This window comes from Octopus sinensis, linkage group LG10, assembly GCF_006345805.1.
Source record: "Octopus sinensis linkage group LG10, ASM634580v1, whole genome shotgun sequence".
Taxonomy (NCBI): domain Eukaryota; kingdom Metazoa; phylum Mollusca; class Cephalopoda; order Octopoda; family Octopodidae; genus Octopus; species Octopus sinensis.
Genome location: NC_043006.1, coordinates 71,326,690 through 71,351,689, shown reverse-complemented (window position 1 = coordinate 71,351,689; position 25,000 = coordinate 71,326,690). Strand labels below are relative to the sequence as shown.

General features: G+C 37.7%; 2 protein-coding genes and 1 long non-coding RNA gene across 9 annotated transcripts in view; all 3 read right to left on the bottom strand.

Annotated features, from left to right (window-relative positions):
- LOC115216327 (RNA-binding protein 45) overlaps window positions 1-14,039 on the bottom strand; it is a 50,818-nt gene extending 36,779 nt beyond the window's left edge. For 2 of the 3 annotated variants that reach the window (XM_036506782.1, XM_029785548.2), the window contains exons 1-2: window positions 13,324-14,039; window positions 1-64 (exon numbers count right to left, since the gene is read on the bottom strand). The exon at window positions 1-64 is cut by the window's left edge and continues 34 nt beyond it. In XM_036506782.1, the coding sequence (XP_036362675.1) occupies window positions 1-64; window positions 13,324-13,474 (215 nt within the window). In that variant the 5' untranslated portion in view covers window positions 13,475-14,039. The remainder of the gene's footprint in view (window positions 65-13,323) is intronic. The other variant, XM_029785546.2, reaches the window with a different exon arrangement.
- Window positions 14,040-16,109: 2,070 nt separating this feature from the next.
- Window positions 16,110-18,455, bottom strand: LOC118765163. The gene is made up of 2 exons (XR_005001031.1): window positions 16,936-18,455; window positions 16,110-16,621 (listed from the first exon to the last, which is right to left on the bottom strand). It is a non-coding gene; the product is annotated as an uncharacterized LOC118765163 (long non-coding RNA).
- Window positions 18,456-20,524: 2,069 nt separating this feature from the next.
- Window positions 20,525-25,000, bottom strand: part of LOC115216351 (dual specificity protein phosphatase 19) — a 23,409-nt gene continuing 18,933 nt past the window's right edge. For all 5 annotated transcript variants that reach the window (XM_029785596.2, XM_036506786.1, XM_036506785.1 and 2 more), the window contains exon 3: window positions 20,525-22,442. In XM_029785596.2, coding sequence (XP_029641456.1) covers window positions 22,048-22,442 — 395 coding nt within the window. In that variant the 3' untranslated portion in view covers window positions 20,525-22,047. The remainder of the gene's footprint in view (window positions 22,443-25,000) is intronic.

The following is a 25,000-nucleotide window of genomic DNA, read 5'->3' as shown; positions in this document are numbered from 1 at the left end:
CCATTCATCTCTTCCATTGCTAGGAAAGCAGCAGATGTCTTGTTAAACTTGATGTAGACAACACCTGAAATATAATATGAAAATATTTCATAGAAGAACAAGGAAAGAGAGAATAAGAAAGTGTGTTTGGGGGTGGGTGAGAGACAAGTATGGCTTCAGGTTTGGTCCTACTGCGCAGCAACTTGGGTAAAGATTTCCTACTGACTAAAACTGTACAAGGCCTACCATGTGTGTGCGTGTATTTTGTAGCCTATTACCATGTAATATACAAACCTCTAATAATTATTTGGTGTGTGTGTGTGTGTGTGTATACCACGTAAAAAAGCTCTCCTACTGGTGCCATGTAAAAATTACCCATGCTAGTGCCAGTGCCATGTAAGGAGCTCCTGTGTCGGTGCCACATAACAGGCACCTGAGCTGATGCCACGTAAAAAGCATCCAGCATGCAATGTAAAGTGGATGGTGTTAGGAAGGGTGTCCAGCTATAGAAGCCAAGCCAAAACAGACTGGATCCTGGTCCAGCTCTCCAGCTTACCGGCTCTGATCAAACTGTCCAATCCATGCCAGCATGGAAAATGGCTATCAAATGATTATGATAATGATGATGATGATATATATTAAGTGAGCTTGTGTTTGTGTCTAAGAATAGGATGCTGAATAGCAGAATTAGTTGAACACCAGATAGAAAAACTATGTATTTGGTTACAGGCATTTACGTTCTGAGGTCAAATCCTACTTAAGCCAACTTCACTTTTCATCCCTCCAAAATAGTATTAAGTCCTGCAGTCAGTATAATTAAGTATACCGCTGAAGACAGTGCTCCAGCATGGCTGTAATTTAATGATTCAAATCAGTTGGAATTTTTATTTATTTATTTATTGATCCCCACCAATAATTCTAGCCATGATTATTGTAGCAGTGCTTGTGTATACCAGTAGGGGTTTACTAATGGTAGTCTAAAACAATACAGAAGTTATACACCCTTTTGGGCATAACCCTGAAATAATTATCTCAACTGGGGTAAAAACTGTATCTGGTTAAACTAATATCAGTGATGCAGCCCTGCATACACACAGCCTCACCCCAACACCCATCCCATGAGTTGAAAGGGTGAGCATCTAAGGGAGAAATAAAGGGAAAAAACCTTATGACCCACACTAGTTTTTCTGTTCACATTTGCACTCCATTCTACACTGAACCAGAAATACAAAGAAACAATAGTAAATTGGGGATCTGTAAAAAGGAGTGTGCAGCTAGCACTGAGCCATTTTTAAAAACTGAGACCATTACCTCAGGTTGGGTTAACTTAGTTTAACTTAGTCTGAGTATCACTCACAAGGCTTTGGTCGACCTGAGGTTATAGAAGACACTTGGCCAAGGTGCCACACAGTGGGACTGAACCTGGAACCTTGCAGTTGCGAAGCAAGCTTCTTACCACACAGCCACACCTGCTCATTATTTTATTGATGGTTAGCTGAAGGTGAAGTACTTGGATTAACCTTCTACTTGAAGTAAAAATCCACAATACACAAGATATCGTTGATATCCTCTCAACCTAATCGACCTAGATCACAGTGGAAAAAGCTAGGAAAAATTATTGCAGACATGGAATACAAACAACAGCAACACCATCATTTAGCATCCATTTTCCATGATGGCATGAGTTAGACAATTTGACTGGAACTGGTAAGCTGGAGAACTGCACCAGTTCCAGTCTGATCTGGTTTGGTTTCTATGGCTGGATGCCCTTCCTAATGCCAACCACTCCAAGAGTGTAGTGGGTGCCTTTTATGTGTCACTGGCATGGGTGTCTTTTACACATCACCAACATGTCTTTTGTGCCTGTATCCTTACCAACTCCACAACTGGTGTTGCTTTTTTTTGTTTTTTTACATCTTTATAACTTGACAGTTTGGCAAAAGAGACCAAGAGAATAAGTACTAGACTTAAAATCAATGAGTACTAGTGTTGATTTATTTGACTAAACTCTTCAAGGTGGCTGCAGTCCAATGAGTGATGACATTAAAAGAAGAACCTATGTATGAGTGTAAACTTGGGTTCTTAACAATGTACAATGTCAAGACCAAAATCATAAACTTGTTCCGAGTTCACCTTTGAGCTTGACTCTGAAAGACTAAGGCACACATTCAAAATCTGGAGCTAACAGAACAATTTCACCCCCACCCCCACCTCACTAAGATTAAGTGTATAACAACACTATACAGTAAGTGCTGAGTTGTATTAATACTGTGCAGCATTTGTGTTTTGAATAACAACACAGTTTTGCATTGGGAGTAATTTGGTTTTATATAAATAGGAGTAAACTGGGGAAAAAAAGGTTTTCCAGTGAGAAAACAGATGGATCTAATCAGGAAGTCATGCTTTTGATATTAGTTCCAGTGGTGGTTAAGGAAAGAAATACTGTCTGACTATTATATATATATATGCATATATGTATTTAAATCATAGGTTCTATGGCGCCATATGTAAATCGGATATTGTAAATAAGAGAAAGAAAAGACTAAGTGTTTTTTAGCAATGACAGTCGTTGCAACTTGTCAATGTCTAATGGAAGGCCCTAGGAGAAGGGGAATGTTGCATAAACAAATCCCAAACCTTAGTTTTTAGTAATGTATTTTTACCAGACAAAACCTAAATACAGCAGAGAGAAAGCCTGGAGAGCAAGAGCAAATGGCATTACTGAGTGAGGACAAACCTGTTATCTTCATATAATGGGAGTGGTTAACATTATAAGTTAACCTAGATTAATACGAAGTAAAGCATACAACTCCGGTTACTATGGGTTATGTTTTTATTGGCTGGAATAGGTGGATATTTAATAAACAAACAACTATTTAAAAAAGTAAATATATAAAAATGCAGTAGTAGTAGTAGTTTCTAACATTGGTACAAGGCCACAAATTATTTGGGCGGGCGGTGGGAGCAGTCAATTATAGCTGACTGTAGTACTTATTTTCTCAATCTTGGAAGATTGTATAAAAAGTCAAGTTGAACTCGACAGGAATTAAACTTAAAGGGTTGCACAGGGTGTAACTAAATACTAGAAAGCATTTCATCCCACGCTCTACTAATTCTGCAACTACAGCCACACAGCTTCAATAATAGTAATAATAATAATAATAATAATAATAATAATAATAAATGCTCTGATGCAGTACCAGGCAGTGGCTCTTATGGCTTCTGATTGTAACTGATTGGAAGTGATATCATGTATGTGTTTTGCCTTGGTATAAAAGATGGGCTACAGCAAATATTCTGTTCAATACCACAGATTTGCTTGCCAGTTGCTTGACTTTAACCAGCTGAGCATGTCCCTTGGTGGCTGACGATATGTGCATCTCTGATCATAAGCAGAAGTAGTTGGGGAGGAGCATCATAGACATGTGTTGAGAGGGATTCTTTGGGGTTTGAATAATTCACCTCTGGAAACATGGGTGTTTTGTTCATCATCCTTAAACAACCCTTATTCAGGGACCTTTTGAGCAAGATGGGCTACTCAACCTGCAGAAAATTCTAACTGGGCCCCACCTGCAAGGTCATGTGCTATTTATCTTGATATGAGATCACTAAATCATGCACATATGGTTCTGATGCATGTGCTTGGTGTACCCTTATCAGATGGGTAGTCATGATGGGTATACTGGGCTTCGTATATTTTACCCCAGTGTGACTTCGATGGCAATGATGATAATAATAATAATAATAATAAAACCAGTTGAGCATGTCCCTTAGTGGCTGACGATATGTGCATCTCTGATCACGAGCAGAAGTAGTGGGGGAGTATCATAGCCATGTGTTGAGAGGGATTCTTTGGGGTTTGAATAATTCACCTCTGGAAACATGGGTGGTTCTTTCAACATCCTTAAACAACCCTTATTCAGGAACCTTTTGAGCGGGATGGGCTACTCAACCTGAAGAAAATTCTAACTGGGCCCCACCTGCAAGGTTATGTGCTGTTTATCTTGATATGAGATCACCATGTCGCGCACATATGGTTGTGATGCATGTGCCTGGTGTACCCTTATCAGACGGGTAGTCATGATGGGTATATTGGGCTTCATATATTTTACCCCAGTGTCACTTTGATGGCATGAACTGCTCTCTCACTCAATAATAATAATAATAATAATAATGATAATGATAATAATTTCTATTATAGGCACAAGGCCTGAAATTTTATGGGAAGGAGGCTAGTTTATCACATGAACCTCCATATTCAGCTGGTACTTATTTTATCAACCCCAAAAGAATGAAAGGCAAAGCTGACCTTGGCGGTATTTGAACTAAGAACGTGAAGATGGATGAAATGCCACAAAGCATTTTGAATGGCACGCTAACAATTTAGCTCACCGTCTTATCAATGGTTTCAAATTTTGGCACAAGGTCAGTAATTTTAAGGAGTTGGAGTTGAATTAGTTACAGTGACCCTGATGTTCAACTGATACTTTATTTTATCGACCCTAAAAGGATGAAACGCAAAGTCAGCCCTGGAGGTATTTGAACTCAGAATGTAAAGAACTGGAAGAAATGTTTCTTAGCATTCTTTTCAATTTATTAATGATTTTCACCAGCTTCATAAAAATCCTTTCAACTATAGGCACAATGCCTGAAATTTTGGGGGGAGGAGACTAGTCGATTACATTGAAGTAAGTACTAAACTGGTACTTATTTTATCAACTCTAAAAGGATGAAAAGCAAAGTCAGCCTTGACATAATTTGAACTCAGAATGTAAAGACGGACAAAATACCGCTAAGCATTTTGCCCGGCATGCTAACGATTCTTATTTCTTTATTGTCCACAAAAGGCTAAACATAGAGGGGACAAACAAGGACAGACAAAGGGATTAAGTCGATTACATCGACCCAGTGCATAACTGGTACTTAATTTAGCAACCCTGAAAGGATGAAAGGCAAAGTCGACCTCAGTGGAATTTGAACTCAGAACATAACGGCAGACGAAATATTGCTAAGCATTTCATCTGGTGTGCTAACGTTTCTCTCAACTTGCCGCCTGGCATGCTAACGATTTTGCTAGCTTGACACCTTCAATGACTTCATAATAATGATAGTGATGATGCTGATGATGATCCTTTCTACTATAGACACAAGACCTGAAATTTTGGGGAGAGGGGACTAGTCTATTACATCAACATTGGTACTCAACTGGTACTTACTTGATCGATTCCAAAAGGATGGCAGACAAAGTTAACCTCAGCAATATTTGAACTCACAACGTAAACAGCTGGAAGAAATGCTACTAAGCATTCTGTTTAAAACATTAATGATTCTCACAGCTCAATGCCTTCACAACAATGATGATGATGATGATTTCAATAATACTGGTTTCAAATTTCGGTACAAGGTCAGAAATTTTAGAAGGAGACAGGATTAAAGACTTATAGTTGACCTTGGAAGATTAAAATAAATAAAATCAAATTCAATGGAAATTTAACTCAATGCGCCGTGGGATGTAATTGAACTCCACAAGACATTTCATTACATGTTCTACTGTTTCTCTCATTATAGCAAGATTGAAAACTTAATATCATAAGGGCAATGGATGGGAAACATTATACAAAGTTTTTTTATGTGGCGAGAGAGAGAGAGAGAGAGAGAGAGAGAGATAGCAAGATGACAAGGGGACAATGTGAAATAAGGAAATTTGCCATAAACAGCTTGAAGCAATTCTAATAACAAATAATAGCATTGAAAGTATATGATGATGATAATGAATAAATAGAGAGGAGAGAGAGAGATAATCTGTGTGTATAATATATATACACACATATATTTATGTGTGATGGGCTTCTTTCAGTTTCCATCAAACAAACACCTCAAGGTTTTGGTCAATCTAGGGCTACAGTAAATGACACCAGGCCAAAATGCCTTGCAGTGGGACCGAACCTGCAACCATGTGGTTGGGTAGCAAACTTCTTACTCCACAGCCATGCCTACATCTACACTGCATACATTTATAGAAGGTACATTAGTGCAGTTTACAGAATACCACACTGAAGGTATATTAGTCAAGATTACTGTGTGCTACAGAGACAGCATATTAGTGGGGTTTATAGTATATTTTAGAGAGGGTATATGATTGTGGCCCGCAATGGTTGTAGCAGTCACATATAGGGTACACAGTGAGGGTACACTGGTGTGCTTATAGTGTACTTGAGATGCTGACTGGTTGAAAAGTTTAAGATTGTTGCTGTGGATAGAAACTTGGCTATTTTGCTTTGCTTATGTTTTGCTATACAAAAGACAAACAGGCAAGGGCATTATGGGAGTGGTGTATAGAAAGATATCAGATATGTATGGTAGATTTTTGTAAATATACTTGAATTGCACATGGCTACATGGTTGATAGTGATGGTGGTGATCGTTGTCTGTTTTTCTCATAGGAGTTAACACCCAAATGTTTGTTTTTCTTTCAGATTAAAAAAACTGATTGTAAAATAAATATGTTTATTTACATTAGAATTCACATCCTATACATATTCTTATGAAAACCAAATGGCTTAACTGATTCATATTAAATGTCATAGCTTTATAAAACATTATTATGAGAGGTGCAAGCATAGTTGTGTGGTTAAGGAGGTTGCCTTCCAAACATGTGGTCTTGGGTTCAGTTCCACAGAGTGGCACCTTGGGTAAATGTCTGATGTGTGTATATACATGTACATCTTGGATATGATATTAAAAAGCATCCAGTGGTGAGGCTCCAGTTCAGGGGTTCTAGAGTTGAGGAGCATGTAATGACCCCTTTTTTCCATGTAAAAAAGCTGCCTCGTCAAATTTTGTCTGACCCATGCAAGCATAGAAATGTGCTAAATGATGATATTGTAAGCAGCCACAAATATGACACATCCAATATGGGTGGTTTCTTTTTTTGCTACTTGGATCAGATGACAAAGGAGTGTAAGTGTGGAAACACTCACAACACTAGTGTAGCTGGGGAGGTCGGTAGGGGCAGTCCTCCCCGAACAACACTTTTGGGTCTACTGTAGGCAATATGTATATTTTTGTGGGGTCCAGGGACAGCAAATGGAAGGGCCACCCTGGGCGGCACACACTCTAACTATGCTAGTGACTCCTAACCCAAACCAGCAATGGAAACTGTTGTATGGGGAACCTGTACATCCCTATGATTGGCTAAGTGAACTATACTAAGTTAGTATAAATGAGCATGCGCAGAACAGTCTGAGAAGAGTGTCATATGCACAGTCATAATGTACAGGTTGTAGAAATTATTGTTGAGTGCTTGTTGAAGATACATGGTTGGAAAGTAATAAGAGAACATCAGGAACATTTGAGGTTATAACAGTTCAGATATAACAGTGACAAGTTGTACATCATATCAGAAATGTAGACATGACAATGAAGAGAGTGATCATCACCAGAGTAATGGTGGATGGAAAAATCAGTAGATTGCCTAAGAAAGTACCTTGTGTTATTTAATGATGTCACGTTATGTTTCAAGTTCAAATTCTGTAGAGGTCTCACTTTGCTTTTCATCCTTCTAGGGCTTGATAAAATTGATTAAACCTTCCCCACTACCAAAATCATCATCAGGGACGTGGAAAGCAGAGTGTCAAAGGAAAATGCCTTGCAGTATTTAGTTAGTTGCCTTTACATTGTGAGTTCAAATCCCACCAAAGCTGACTTTACACACCACCCTTCCAGGATTGAAAAAATAAAATCCTGTCAAGTTTTGAGATCAATTCAAACATATCTAATAATATATTGTACCCAGTTCTTTTCTTCCACAATCATTTTTTATCATCATTTTAATGTACACTTTTCCATGCTTGCATGAGTCAGATGGAATTCACTGAGGCAGATATTTCATGGCTGGATGCCCTTGCTGTTGTCAATTCCAACTTGTTTCTAAGTAAGATAAATATTTCCCATGACCAAACATGTTCTCAGAGAACACTGGAGATGAATGACATTTACAACAATAACATGATATATTCAGGAAAGTTTTGAAGTTAGTTTAATTAACCAAACCAAAATCACCATCATTTAATGTCTGTCTCCCATGCTGGACCCTTTGATTACTATTCTATTTTGGTGGAAAGGCGGCAAACTAGCAAAAACATTAGCACACTGGGTGAAATGTTTAGTAGTATTTTGTCTGTCTTTACATTCTGAGTTCAAATTCTGCCGAGGTCGACTTTGCCTTTCATCCTTTCAGGGTCGATAAATTAAGTACCAGTTGCATACTGGGGTGAATCTAATCGACTGCTCTTCACTCACCCAAAATTTCGGGCCTTGTGCCTAGAGTAGAAAAAATTCTATTTTGGTGGACTCTCATAGCCATTCTATGTTTAAAAGCTAGTTTTATAGATACTTCTTTCCAAATTCCCATTTTTTTCACATGTTCACTTGTGTAGAATTCCAATATCACTCTCTGAGAGAACACGTTTCAGTGGCAGGAAACATGATCATCATCATCCAGTGTTTTAAATCCGGGTTTTGTCCCTGTTAAGGGGGGGGGGGGCTGATTTACCTCAATGCCATATCAACTGAGACAGGCAGGTGCAGCCCACCCCAACCTTTGAGCTGGCTGGTGCCTATTCTCCCTTGCTATCATGAGGCTTTTTTGGAGCTGGATTTTCTACGGGGAGCATGCCCTTGCTTACCCCCAACCCCAGTTTCTAGACATGAGTGGTCCCGAGACCAAGACCTCTACCACGATTTTTAAGAAATGTGGTGGAAAACTAGCTCAGGAAGGCAAGGACGCTACTCTCTGGGACCCATTTCAGAACCCCCACCACCACCTATGAACTATGTAAAACATTAAAGAAAGAAACCTAGCTGTTTCTGTCATGTATAAATACATCTAGTACAAAATCTTTTCATGGGCCCTTAAAATACCACAATTGATCCCCAATTTACTGTTGTGTATGCATGCCCCCCCCCCCCCATCTTATATGGACTCTGGTTGAGAATCACTACTGTAGAGTTATTAGAGTTTAGATCTATTTGTAACACTTTGCTGCCAATATTCTTTTCTACTCTAGGCACAAGGCCCGAAATTTCGGGGTAGAGGGCCAGTTGATTAGATTGACTCCAGTATGCAACTGGTACTTAATTTATCAATCCCAAAAGGATGAAAGCCATAGTTGACCTCGGTGGAATTTCAATTCAGAACATACAGACGAAATACTGCTAAGCATTTCGCCCTGCATGCTAACATTTTTGCCAACTCACTGCCCTAAATATTGTCTGTGAACTTATTCTAGCTACAGTCTTAATTTTTGTTGAATAAAAATAAAACACTTCCATTGCCACCATCATCATTTTATCTGTTTTTGATGCAGGCATAGGTTGGACAAGTTATCACAGTAAAAGCCAGTTCTTATTTGTTGACCTAGGCCCCAAGTCCACAAAAACTTTCTACTAATTCTTTAACTGTTCACAATATGAAAAGTGGGTTAACAGCTGGTTCCAAACTTCTCTGGTTATGGACTAGAACTACAATAAACAGGAAGGGACTGAAAGCTGAGCCTTGATAAATATTCTCCTACACACTGAATTCTCACTCACCCTGCTGACAGCATATCTGCACACAACTTGTCCAGCTCTCGTAAGCCTCTGCATAATATTCTTAGCAATCACCAGACCAGAGCTTCCTACTCTGTCAAAGAATTTCCCCCACTCAATGAATGCTAGATATTCTTTCATCTGTTTCAGTCATTTCTCTGTGGCCATGCTGGAGCACCACCTTTAGTCGAACAAATCAACCCCAGGACTTATTCTTTATAAGCCTAGTACTTATTCTATCAGATCTCTTTTGCCAAACTGCTAAGTTACAGGGACGTAAACACAACAACATCAGTTGTGAAGCAACAGTGGGGGGGGGGGTCACAAACATATATATATATATTGGGTTGGTGCATAATTATTTTGCAGCTTTTTTCAACAAATTTTATTCAACAAAAACATCTTAAATGATGGTCTGACCATCTGCCAAGCAGAGGGGAACCAGTAATTGAAGTAGATGGTGAATATGAACCGGAATAGTCATTTAAAGATGTTTTTGTTACATATTGTTATTGTTTTTGTTGAATAAAATTTGTTGAAAAAAGCTGCAATAATTATGCACAACCCAATATATATATATATATATATATATCTATATATATATATATATATATATATATATATATTGGCCTGCTCGCTTAGCCAGCGGGGTGGCGTCATTTGAAGGCTAAAACAATGCAAAGCGCATTGTGACCAGCAATGTGTAGCAACATCTGATAGCCAGGTCAGTCACGGTGATCATGGTGATATATATATATATATATATACATACACAATGGACTTCTTTCAGTTTCCGTCTACCAAATCCACTCACAAGGTTTCGGTTGGTCTTAGGCTTAGCAGAAGACACTTGCCCAAGGTGCCATGCAGTGGGACTGAATCTGGAACCATATGGTTACCACACAGCCATTCCTGCTAGATATAGTAAACATTTATTAATGACAGAGGCAGTATTAATATTGAGAGTTAATTATTTATCACCATTTTGACAGTATATTCTGTCAGAACAAAGTATACAACGGTAGTTACCATGAGAGAAAATACTATGAGGGTTTCTCTCATGATAACTGGTGCAGTATAGTTTGTTCTAACAACATCCACACTTAAGTGGGGACAAATATCACCTTGCACTAGGCATGGTGGTTAGCTCTTAGCTAAAAAAAGGTCTGCGTTTCTCTCATGAAAAAAAGGGCACCAGTGGTTCTCTGACAGTGCTCAAACCCACGCTGTGTCTACATATCTACATATATTTAAGTTAACTATTTTTCTCCATCACTTAAATTTGCTAGAGAGGCATTCATCAGATGACATATTAACGAAGACATAATTTCAATATTTGATCAACAAACAAATTGACCAACAGTGGTTAATTATTTTTTAATACAAAACCTAACATTGCTTATGGCCGTTTCGTCTGCCAATGTCAGTCAGAGTCTACAAAGAAAATTCCGAAAATAATATTCGTCATCTTTATAGAACATTTGATCTGGTACATGGAGCTTCATCAGTGTGAATACAAATACATAAAATAAAAGCAGGGAAGAGGAAAGAACAGGACCTCAAGATGAGGTCAAAAGGCTCAATATATTAGAATCATAATATTTTGCAGTATGAAGCTTAAAGTCAATGGGAAAAGAGTAAACTAGCAAATAATCAAGAGAAATGATTTGTGGGTTATCTCTTTTTATAGGGGTACTAGGGTGTGCCTGTATACCCATGTCCTGGGTTAACATTTTTAATTGATACCAGTAGTAAGAATAGGTATTCTTGTCCCTTAGATGGTTATTACAACCACTTAGTCTCACAAGGTTTTGGTTAGCCTGAGGCTATAGTAGAAGACACTGGCCAAGGTGCCACACAGAAGGACTGAATCCAGAAAATTATGGTTGGGAAGAAGCATGCTTCTTACCACATAGCCATATATATATATATATATATATACATAGGCAGAGTTATGATGTATATGATCAATATATCTATCTATCTATATATATATATCGATTATGTATTTGGTTTGAAGGATTCTTGAAGTAAATTCGTGAGCTGAAGCAAATTTTGTTGTGCATTGGGTGAGTCATAACGTCAATAATAACACTGGTTCGATTCCACTTCTTTATTGTTAATCAATTGATTACATGCCCAACCTACTATCAGCACATCAAACAAACAATCGAGTAGTCAGGTGGTTGGGCATCTAACCAATTGACTAACAATAAAGAAGAGGAATCGAACCTCTTTGTGTGTGTGTTATTATTGGTGTCATAACTCACCTAAGATGTGTGTGTGTGTGTAAAAAAAAAAAAAGATAATAGTTTGGTCCGGGCTCAATCCTGAACGGTGTAGCCCTCTTTAATCAAAGAAATTCCAAAGAGTGGCCATCCTGTTTTTTCCTTATCAGTAAGAAACCTAGGACCATATTATCCAACTTGTTTTTAAAGACGCTAGGCTGTGATTTGAATGAGATTTGGTCGATTTTTCTAGCAAGTCAAGAGTCCGCATAGAGGCTACTTCGTTGACTCTAGAGATCACAGGCAGTAAGATAGGATACCTTGGGAGTTTAAGTTCCGAAAATTTAAGGGTTTAGGCTACAAATATGTCGATAGAATGGTTAATATAAAGATCGACTCCCTATATTAACTTATAGAATTTAATATTTTTAATTACTTTTCAGTAGCTATTTCGTAACGTTTGAACGTTTTAAACATCAGCCTTTACGCTGTCTTGGTTTCCTAAACGGTTAAAAGACTTTCAGCCATGCCCATCCAGTCTTTTCTTCATATAATTACAGTTCAGGGCTGCACTCCTCCAACCAGATTTTGTTTCTTTGAAACTATTTTTAAAAAATGGATACTTTTTTACATGTGTAAAGGGATCGATCAACTTATTTTCCTTTTAGAAAATTTCCTCTCGGATCTTAAAACTCTGGAATATCCATGTTTTATTTTAACATTGGTCAAGTTTATATAGAACTCAGTTCTAGTATTGCAACCCCACCATCTCAGTATATCACTGGGATGCAAGAGCCTGTACATGGTCGCTCGAGGGAGTTGTCAATATATCCCTTAAAAAAAGACACCAAAAAGAAATTATGCAAACTGGACAATATAACACGAGATATCGCCAAAAAAGACAGAATGGTCACGGGGATGGAACACACCTTTGATCATAATCTGCTCATTCGGAGATGACACGAGGCTAAACAACCACTGGGGTTTTATTTTATCGACCCTGGAAGAATTTGAACCAAATGCGTAAAATGATATAATTACAAACAAAAAGATAGAAATATGATTTTGTTTATATCATAAATGTACGACACAAACCGGATATTTTGGGGAAATAATAATAATAATAATACACAAGCGGTTAAAATCGATCTCAGTAGTTCACTGGGGTTTTATGTGGCGGTGTTTCATGTCATATACACGCAACAGTGACATCTTGATCTTATTTACAATAATAGCCGATAAAGTGTTAATCACATTAGGCACAGAGTATTAAAAAGCTGATTAGAAATGATTATAGCGAAATCCTTTATAGACAAGAATAGTTAACTGGAATTGAGGATCATAATAATGTTAAGAAAGGGTTGTTAGAAATAAACTATAAAAACATATTCGATGAGTTTTATGATCAAATAGCTAAAGTGTAATGAATAATAATAATAATAATAATATATACAAAAATCATGATGAAAATATGAAATTTAAATATTGTTATAGAAGAGATATCTTTTGTAAGAAATCAACGAACCTTTTTCCTCGTTCGTTTGCCGGTCTTTAACGATCCAAATATCCTGAATGGAACCGAATTTACTAAAACATTTGTGATATTCATCTTTAGAGATTCCTTTACCGGCGATAATAAAGAGGCGGCTGTTTGGTGGGTAGCGGTGGTTAGCCATCTGCTGCTTTGTGTATGATCTAACAGTGAAGTTATATATAAATATAGATGTATAATATATACAGCAGTGTGTGCGTGTATAATAATGTATTAGATAGACAAATATAGGACAGTTAATGTAAAAGTACGTTGATCAAAAAAAGCTTCTTTCGTCTGTAATGAAGTTAAGAGCGACTGACACAAATCTCGTACAACAGACGAGAATCTCGTTAATTACTGTTACTCTGCGAGATTTGTTTGAATTACAATGTCGTTGATATTTTCCCTCTATTGTGTTGGTGGTGAAAGTAACGAATTCGATATCGTTATAGCGTCGGATAGATTACTTTGTTTACGTTATAAGTTCAAATCCTACCGAGGCAACTTTATCATTCATTCTTTCCAAGTCAATAAATAAATCCATTCTGCTCTTGTTTCGTCCTGTCGGTCTTTTTTTCCCTTTCTGAGAGAAATTAATTGTGAAGAGACATGAGCTCCCCCAGGTTTTAAAAAAAAAAAACTGTCCTAGACACGCCATATGTCACGACGGGGCTCCACGATTCCATTAGGCGTTGAGGTCCAAAGTAATAAGTACATTCAAGTAAATGGAAATTTAGTCAGGGGAGGGGGATAAATGTCAGGAGGAAAACTCAGAATTTCAGAGAAAATGTCAAAATTTTGCAAGGAAACACTCGCATTTAAAACTATACATAAAGTAATTAGATAATACGTTCTCTTCAAAATCCACTAAATATTAATTTTTCTGAAATTTTCCAATGACTTTTCCCTGATTCTAAATTTTTCAGATATGATTCTAGTAAACAAAGGCAATCTTGTCCTTCGCCGGTGTTCAGAAACTTATAGCTTTTAGATTACTTCCTAGTGAAGAGATAAATGATGGGAGGGTGAATTTCAAGCAGACATGGCTTGTGGTTGAGAAGTTTGCCTCCAACCACATGATTTCTGGTTCAGTCCCTCTGTATGGCATCTTGGGCCAATGTCTTCAACTATAACTCCAAGGTGTCCAAAGCCTTGTGAGTAGATTTGGTAGACAGAAACTAAAAGAAGCCCATCTTATACGTATGTATATGTGTTTTTGTGTATCTGCATTGTCGTCTCCTTGCTTTGAGATCAAGTGATGGTTGTAAACAGGTGTCACTTTTTTCGCAAGCAATGTCCTTTGTTTCCAATCCTCCATAAAAACAGTACCGATCTTGTGGAATTATCACCTAAGTTGGAAATAGGTGAGGCTTAGCTGTAGGAAGGGTGTCTGACCTGATAAAATCTGCCACAACAAATTCTATTTAATCCATGTAAATGTGAAAATGTCAAAAGATGATGATGTCATCACAGATCCATTCTGTCAGATTAATAATGATGTCCCAGGTTCAATCCCACTGCCTGGTATCTTGGGTGAGCATAATTTTCTATAGCTTATGGTCAATCCATACTTTGTGAGTGATACTACATAGATGGAAACTGTATTGAAGCCTTTGAGATGAATTGTACATGTAATTTAAAGGTCTTACCTTGTCCTATATGATGTCACACTGATTTTCCCCAGAGAATTACATGCATCATATCACTATACGAGTTTTCTCCTGTCTCAATGCGACTACAGCGACAAGGGAGAAAACACCATGATGCACCTAAGTGTGTTAAAGGTTAAGAGTGCACATCTGTGAAATACCTATATACATGTTAATTCAATGGGTAGATAATTCATTAGATCAAACGACTGAATCCTCGTTGTTGAATGACAGAGATCCATCATCACCAACATGACTAATCGTGGGGAAATACTAGCTTGCTTGAAAACAAGTGATGGCATCTAGCCATAGAAAATCTGCCTCAACAAATTCCATTAAACCCATGCCTACATGGAAAATTGGATGTTAAAATGATGATGAAGAACATCTGGGAAGGTCTGCAAAGGTCATGGGTACTAGCCCCTTCTCACATGACTAATAGCAAATTTTCATTTCATTTATCAGTTATCTTTTACTTGGGCATCACCTGGAAGAATTTTTAGTTGAATGAATTGACCCCAGTCCTCATTTTTTAAAGCCTTTGCAGAACTACAAAGTTACGGGGATGTAAACACACCAACACCGGTTGTCAAGTGGGGGTGGGGGACAGACATACGCTTCTTTCAGTTTGTCCACCACCTGTAAATCCACTCAAAAGGCTTTGGTTGGCTTGATGCTAAAGTAGAAGGCATTTGCCCAAGGTGCTACACAAGGAGGATTGAACTTGAAACCATGTGGTTGGGAATCAAGCTTCTTATTTCTTTACTGCCCACAATGGACTACATACACACAGAGGGGACGAACAAGGACAGACAAACGGATTAAGCTGATTAGATCGATCCCAGTGCGTACTTATTTAATCGACCCCGAAAGGATGAAAGGCAAAGTCAACCTCAGCGGAATTTGAACTCAGAATGTAGCAGCAGAAGAAATACTGCTAAGTATTTTACCCAGCGTGCTAACATTTCTGCCAGCTCGTCACTTCTTACCACACAGCCACACTTGCAACTGTGGCACAAAGCATATCACAAATAAAAAAAAAGCCTCAAAATCCTGAAATCAAATTATTCAGCAGATATGACATATTACAAACTATTCCAATGAATTAAAAAGAAAAAGAAGGCAAAATACAGTAGAAAATAAAGCCAGTTTTATTTTATATAATTAAAGTATAGAAATCCAAGCTGACATGATGAAAACCACCAAATCTGCATTACATATACCAAACACCTGGAGCAAAAATATCTGAAGTTAGCTTTGTTGAAGTAATAGGCATGTGAATTAAGCTGGAAGCTATGAGTACAAGAAGGAACAGAAGGATATTCTTGAACCATTTATGCTAGTTTTAGATAGTTTAATCTTCAAAATCCACATTTTGGGCCCCACCAGGATATATTTTAAACAGAAATATAGAAAACACAAGTAAACCCTGCTGTCAGTGCTTTATTATTGTGGTTGCCCCCCAGTAAAAGCCTAATGTCGCATTTTCAGTTACATGGCAGAATGACTTGAGATTTGAAAGTTTTGGAGAGAACTTGGCAATGAAGAGAGTATTTTGGGAAAGATTAGTAGAGAGAATTTCATTTGGAATTGTTGTATATTGAAAATGCTGTTCATAGGAACCTTTTTGATGGGGGTAACTTAGACATGGTGGAGGCACATGGCCTAGTGGTTAGAGCAGCGGGCTCGCGGTTGAGGGATCACGGGCTTGAATCTCAGACTGGGCGATGTGTGTGTTTAGGAGTGAAACACCTAAGCTCCACATGGGTCCGACAGATGGTAATGGCAAACTTCTGCTGACTCTTTCACCACAACTTTCTCTCACTCTTTCCTCCTGCATCTTGCAGCTCACCTGTGACGGACTGGCATCCCGTCCAGCTGAGGAACCTTATATGCCAAGGAAACTGGCCCTTATGAGTCAAGCGTGGCTCGAGAAGGAACAAACAAAACAAACTTAGACATGAGCTACAAATGTTAGTAGAACTGACGATAACATATCTTTGCAATCCCTCCCCAAACCATGGAAACTCCATAAGGGCAATGGTCACTACCCTTTTTTAACTAAGCTATAGTAAAAAACAAAACAAAAAAACCCTCATTCTTATTAAAGGTTAATACAACCAGTTATCTCATTAAAATTTGGATGGTGTTTGATAATAGCTATCCATTTGAGGTAACTAGAGATGACATGGGTTATCTGAGACAGCTAAAAGGTGACAACTGAACCCAGTATTTAAAGGCCAGAGATAAGTCTAATAGTTCCTATAGAATCAAATTTACCAAAGAATCAGATTTTCTATAGTCTTTTGCCACTGAGAATTTTGGTGCAAACTTTTGACCATGTCTCACAAAGGAACATCCTAGCAAGGTTGCTGACTAATATAAGCTTCATCTAACTAATCTCTATGAGCAAGTTTTTAGCAAAACTATTTACTATAACTTGTGTTGGCAGAGCTTTCTCCAGCCCCCATTCTGTCAGCTCTGGTGTACATCAAGGTTCAGTTATGTCTCCTATTTTTTTACCATGATACCAGACAGTACTTCTCTTTATTCTTCTGTACACTGATAGTATCCACAACCAAGAGACTATACAAATATTTTTTAGTTGACAAGCAATCTTTTCTTAAATACAATTCCAAATGATTTTTAATTATAAAAATACAGTAGGATTTTTTAGGACCCCGTGTTGTGATGATGATGATGAATCACTATGGAGGTCCAGTAGAGCAAAATGGGAATCAAAGGGGGCCCATAGACAAAAGATGGTTGAAAACCACTGATTTAAAGTAACAAGCTATGTACTAGCCCCTGTCCTAGAAACTCTACTTTACACACCTACTTTTTTTCCTGCCATATTCCTACTATCTTATTCTGACAAGCTCTGCACTAAATGCAACGTCCAACCCTTCTTCTACAAAATTGTATCAACCCACTCCACCCCAACCACCATGGAGCTCCTTCCCTTCTCACATCTTTTCTACAGACAACTTATAAAAATTCAAACTAAACATCAACCACATCAGTCTCGGAAGGATTGTTGTTGCTGCTGTTGTTTAGCACCAAAGTATTCAAGCCATGACCATCCTGTCTTAGTTTTGATGTTGACTACATTATCTGATGTGTGTTCTTCTCCCCTTTTAGGCTGAAAGAAAATTCAGCTGCTTTTTCCAGCAGATTGGCAACCACATAAACTCTCACACCTTTGTACCCAGGAATTGTAAAGGTGATGGGCAAAACTATCCTTTCATCTTCTTCTTCCAACTATATAATTAAAAACAAAACATCAATAAATGTCTTGTTAGCTCTTCATGAAATTTTAAGTGTTAGGGTGATTAGTTCCACTTTAAATATGACAAAAGAAAACAGACACACACACATATATATATATTCATCATCATCATCGTTTAACGTCCATTTTCCATGCTGGCATGAATTGGACAGTTTGACTGAGGGCTGGCGAACCAGAAGGCTGCACCAGTCGCCAGTTTGATCTGGCAAAGTTTCTACAGCTGGATGCCCTTCCTAATGCCAACCATTCCGAGAGTGTAGTGGGTGCTTTTACATGCCACAGGCATGAGGGCCAGTCGGGCGGTACTGGCATCGGCCATGCTCAAATGGTGTTTTTATGTGCCACCTGCACAGGAGCCAGTCCAGTGGTACTGGCAACAACCATGCTCGAATGGTGCTTTTTTATGTGCCACTGGCACAGGAGCCAGTCAGTGGCCCTGACAACGATCACGCTCAAATGGTGCTTTTAACATTCCACTGGCATGAGTGCCAATCAGGTGGTACTGACATTGGTCACGACAACGATTTCACTTACATCAACAGGTTTTCGCAAGCATAGTTTATTGTCCAATGATTGAAGAGGTTACTCTTAAATGGGCTGGTTATATATACATATATATACTGGAGTAAGCACATAAATGTGAAACAAGGTGGAAAAAAAGAGTACTCAAATACCAGAGGTAGAGTAATATGCTTTATTTAAAAGCAGCAGAAATATAACAAAAGCTGTTACTCAGAGTAACAGATGAACGGGAACGTGAACAGCTTTTGTTATATTTCTGCTGCTTTTAAATAAAGTATATATATCATTCGTTCATTTAACGTCCACTTTCCATGCTAGCATGGGTTGGACGATTTGACTGAGGGCTGGTGAACCAGATGGCTGCACCAGGCTCCAATCTTGATCTGGCAGAGTTTCTACAGCTATATGTGTATATATATATATATATATATTATACACAAGGGGTACCCATTGCATTGTCAATTGAGGGATTGTATGGTAAACACTATCTGAACATGAAACTTGAAGTAGTTCACATATATCTCTTGTATTCCTTAAATGATATACATACATTCATATACACACACACACATCATGTCAAAAGGTACACATGTGCTTCAAACAGATATTGTTTCTTTTCTTGTTTCTTTCTTTGATTATGGATTCACCTGTTGAAATGTTAATCTACTTTTTCTATTTCCAGTGGATTATTCATTGTGCACAATATTTTATGTTAATTTCTGTGTGCTTATACTTTGTCCACTGCCTTTTGAATTTTTGTCTCCCGATTGTAATCTCTCACATTGTCCAACTGTCCATCTCTTATTCCCCTCATTTCATTTGTGCTATTCTACCTATCAATCTGTGTGTGTATGTTCTTCAATTCTTCTACTTGTTTCAGTCATTTGACTGTGGCCATACTGGTGCACCATCTTAAAGAGTTTTAGTTGAAGAAATCGACCCTAGGGCTTATTCCTTTTAAGCCTAGTACTTATAATTCTCTTTTGATGGATCACTAAGTTACAGGGGACATAAACACACCAACACTGGTTGTCTAGTCCAAGTAATAGTTGGGGTACAAACACAGACCCAAAGACACACATATATATATATGATGGGCTTCTTTCAGTTTCCATCTACCAAATCCACTCACAAGGCTTTGATCTGCCTGAGGCTATAGTAGAAGACACATGCTCAAGGTGCTACACATTGGGACTGAACCCAGAACCATGTTGTCGGAAAGCAAGATTCTTACCACACAACCATGCCTGCACACACACATATATTTATTTATTTATTATTCTTAAACAAGAACATTATTGATAGTAACTTTGAAGTTTTGGTCAGCTAAGCTATTGTTGGACTGTAGTCTGTTGAGGGATGAACACCCTCAAGCTGACCTGCTCCAAAGTATTAAGTGGTGTCCAGACACCTATACATACTATACCATTAGGCAGTTGGCATCCCAGAGTTGGGGATTTCAACATTTGTAGTTCCTCCATTATTCCTATCCCTTAATCATTTAGCATTCAGGTAATTCTGTCAAATGTAATGCTTAGTTATTCACATTGTTTTGAATTGATCATATATTATCTCGTAGTTTAGAGATGATGTGATTGTTTATTTTTAAAATGGCATTGTAGGGTAGGTGTGAGAGGCCAGATCTGTCTGGTTTGAACACAAAGCAGGTAGATTATTTGGGTCAGATATAGCTAACCCTTTCATTAGCATATTTCTGTTGGGAAACATTGCCTTTGTTTCAATTAATTTATTTTGAAAATATAGAAGAATCTAGTAAAACAGCTTTGATGCTAATTAAACAGGTGTTTGGAATATGAATTAACATGGAATTTTGATGTTGGTTTATGTTTCGATCACTTCAAAACAAGGAATTTTATCATAGAACAAAGAGCAGTTTTGGGTGGGTTCGTATTAAGGAGGTTAAAGGTTAAAGCTGAAGAATGCAACCCAACAAACACTTCACACTTCAACTGCAAATTAGGCAATTCATTCAGAAAAGATTCTACGTGGTTGCTCAAGCTGCAAGAAATAGAAGCTAACTCTGCCTCAAATCACACCCTACCATCTTAAAAAATCTTAGATATAAGCCTAAAAGAATAGATTGTGGCTGGAATATATTTTTTTTATAGATCACTGGCAAATTCTGCTACATCAGAGTTGATCCATGGCTAAAGCAACAACAACAACAACAACAACAACAACCTCTAACACAATGTCTAAGAGAAAGGGTTTTCTACCAATTAAATATAGATAAGATGTGAAAATATCTGATTAATTCTTTGTACTATAGGCACAAGGCCTTTGGAATTTAGGAGAGAGAGCTAGTCAATTATATTGACCCAGAAAGAATGAAAGGCAAAGCTGACCACAGTGAAATTTGAACTCAGAACATAGAGAGAAAGAAAAGCTAACAATTGTTAACGATTCTGTCAGCTTGCTGCCATTATCTAATTATTTGATTAATAAGATCTAAGAATAACTCCAGATACAGTTTTTACATAATTTTATATCAGGAATTAAATTTATTTTTAGATTTTAAACTAAATTGTTTTATGTCCCAACTAAATTATCTCCCCACCTCCACCTATAGAGTTCAGTCCTACCCATCTTACCCCAGCAAAAAGAGTCATGTCAAGTAAGGACATCCACAAATACATGAACTGGAGTGGAGTGGCAGCCAGGACTCAAAATAGTTATCAACAGACAATACTAGTTTCAAATTTTGACACAAAGCCAGCAAGCTTGGGGAAGGGGGTTAATCAATTACATCAACCCCAATGCTCAACTACTACCTATTTTATTGACCACAAAAAAGGATAAAAGGAAAAGGCAGCCTCAGTAGAATTTGAACTCAGAATGTAAAGATGGATGAAATGCCACTAAGCATTTTGCCCAGCAAACTAACAATTCTGCCAGCTCACTGCCTTATTAACAAAAGACTGTATTAGTATACAGTGTTAGTCTTTTCTATGTTTTCTGCCTAAAGAAAGCTTGTTTATATAAAAAGGAAGTATGTAGAGTCAAATGACTCTACAAATGACTCCTGTATATTACTAGTATAGTATTTGATTCCTGGAGGGGAGAAAGTCAAAGCTGATACTGGTCGGATTTGAAGTTAGGAATGATGATCAGACTGAAAGATAACTAAGATTATGATGTATCATGAAAATAGCAGCTTCTAAGTCCTTGTTTTAATAGGTAAAATGTGCAATGAGGATTTTGTTGTTGATAATGTTGATATTTTGAAACCAAGGTTTAGGTTTGCCTTAAGAATATTTCATAGTCACGTAGTTGGTCAACAAAACCACAGTTTGGGTGAACAACCGGTCGTTTTCCTTTCACATACCAGAAACTGTCAGAGAAACTCATGCCCTCAGTCTTCATCAGGTAACCAATAACAATAGAAGCAGCACGAGATATGCCTGCGTTGCAGTGCACCAGTACACAACCAGAGCTACGTCCCTCTTCTATAAAGGCAAAAGCTTCATCAAAGGTGTCAACGATTTTGCTGTCTGGCAGGTCATAGAGCTTGATAGATTTGTATGTGAATTGCTCTGGATAGAGGTTTTCAACTCCAGTTGCGACATTCAAGATGTGTGTCACATTATGTTTATTAAGTGTTTCCAGACTCTGGGCAACATCTTGGGAACCTGTGTAGAAAAAGACAAAAAAAATATAATTAAAACAAAGTTACATAGTGATTCTTTCAATAGTGCTGTTTATCCTCCAACCCCATGGAGTTCTGAAAATGAAAATGCTTTGAAAATCCCACTGAAAAACTTCATCAGTAAAATGAATGAGCATAGAAACATTTTTGGACTGATTCGAAACATTATTGCAGGAACAATGTTTGATCAATACGTCCTTCCTTCTTTCAAGATCATATGATGGGGTGCTGAAAAATTCCTGGTTTTAAGGGCATTGCGAAAGGCCTAGTTGGAGGCCCAACCTTCCGAGTTCTTCTACAGGGCTTAGAAAAACTGAGGACCACTACAATAAGTGTGTAAGTCTAAGAAGGGATTATCATCATCGTTTAGCGTTCGCTTTCCATGCTAGCATGGGCTGGACGGTTCAACTGGGGTCTGGGAAGCCAGAAGGCTGCACCAGGCCCAGTCTGATCTGGCAATGTTTCTACGGCTGGATGCCCTTCCTAACGCCAACCACTCCGTGAGTGTAGTGGGTGCTTTTTACGTGCCAGACAAGGCTGGCAAACGGCCACGATCGGATGGTGCTTTTTACGTTGGATAAAAATCATAATTAACTGATCCTCCTGTATCTTCTTTTACCCAAAGCCAGGAACTTTTCAGCACACCCTTGTAGAATGTGGTTTGTGAGAGATTTGGTTGCTATTTCTAGCAGGCTGAGTGACCACATAGCAGTTGTGTTTTCTTATATGTACCCAGTTTCGATGACTGCACCCCAACCGTTGTAGAATTTGGTCTTGAGTTTTATCAAGAAAACTCAATATTATTTTTGCTTTAAGTGGTTTCAAGGGCCTCTTTCCTCAATTCTAATTTTGTGAATGTTGCATATGTTTGGCAATTAACTGACTTTATCAAGTTTTTACATACAAGTACATATATGTCTGCATGTATGTATGTATCTACATCATCTGTATGTATTTGTGTGTGCGTGCATTATTTTCATGTTGGTCAAGTCGTTCTCTTGCTGCTTTGAATAACAGAATAACACTAAACTGGCGTGTGTGCGTAAATTATGTGTATAAGCCTCCCTTGCATTTAGAAGCTGCAAAATGAATGTTCACAAAACCATATACAAAATTATCTGCCAACTTGAGAAATTTTGCATAACAGTTATTTTGAGGAATAGCTACCAAATCTCCCTCAAACACACCCAACCCTCTTGTCAAGAAAGGAGACATAACATGGAAAGATAAAAAGTCGTCAGGGAATAGCTGTGTCAATTTCTCTCTGTTTTTCTCTAATGGCGGAAGAGTGAGAAAAATAGAGAATGAAAGATATATATGAAGATATGCAGAGAAAAAAGAACAATGGTAATGATAGCAGTGGTATGTTTTTGTGACATCAAACTGTTTTTTTTTCTCCTTCAGTTTTTAATTGTTTTATCCTTCTTTCTCACTCTCTGGCCAAGTGGAATAAAAGACACCAGAAGTGAAAATCATAAAAGAGGAGAGTGATGGTGAGGATGGTGGTAGTTTGAAAACAGGATCAAAATAGATAACGGTCATACTCCATTGCAACGTTCTTTTGCATCAAATGAATGCAGATTTTTCACCCATTACTTACATTATACAACATTGGGAAAGATTACAGGTATTTTTTCAAAGCAACATCAAGCAACAAACTAAAATACTTTATATAGAATATTGGTTTCAAGATACTTGACAATATTCAATCCTTTAGCATTTAAACCAGCAATATCAGGCCCAATTATTATGAGTTATTACCAGAGAAAAAAGGATGTAAAGGAAATAGGAAAGAGCCAATGAAATAAGTCAAGAAAGGTGATAAAGTGCATTTCAAAACCTATAGAAATGGTAAAGAAGGCTGGGAAGATAGACTTGTTACCAGAAAAATTGGAAGTACGATGTATCTAATTAAAGGGTGACATGATGAACATATGAGACACATAAACCAACTAAGGAAGAGGCATACCCAAGATCAGGAAGAAATTACCATGGAAGTATTCTGTGAAATATTGGATGTACTGGTACCAAAAGTAATAGATCCTGTAGAACCAGAATGAGAGAATGAAAGCATATTGAACACCTTGAGATACTGCCCAAGTGAAAGAGATACTAAAAAAATAAATAAATAAAAAATTTCTTCCTTTGGAACATGAAATCTCAAAAAGGGAGATGTGTGAGAGTATGATGCCCCCTAGTGAGAATAGATTGGACCACTGCATATAAATAGTTGTAGTTTGAATAAATGAGGTAGTTTGTGCTAGTTCCACAGTTTGTGTGCTGATAGTTCAAAGTTTACAGTTCAAGTTAGCATGTTGGACTGCTGGTTCTTAAAAATTGTGGTTACATTCCATGGGGTTACTGCCATTTGTTTCAATTATATTGTTACTAGCAAAGATATCCGGCATTGCCCGTGTCAAATGGAATTGAAGAATTAGACTTTTCTTTTATATTCTCTCTAATGAACTGGAATACCTATCATCATCATCATCGTTTAGTGTCTGCTTTCCATGCTAGCATGGGTTGGACGGTTCAACTGGG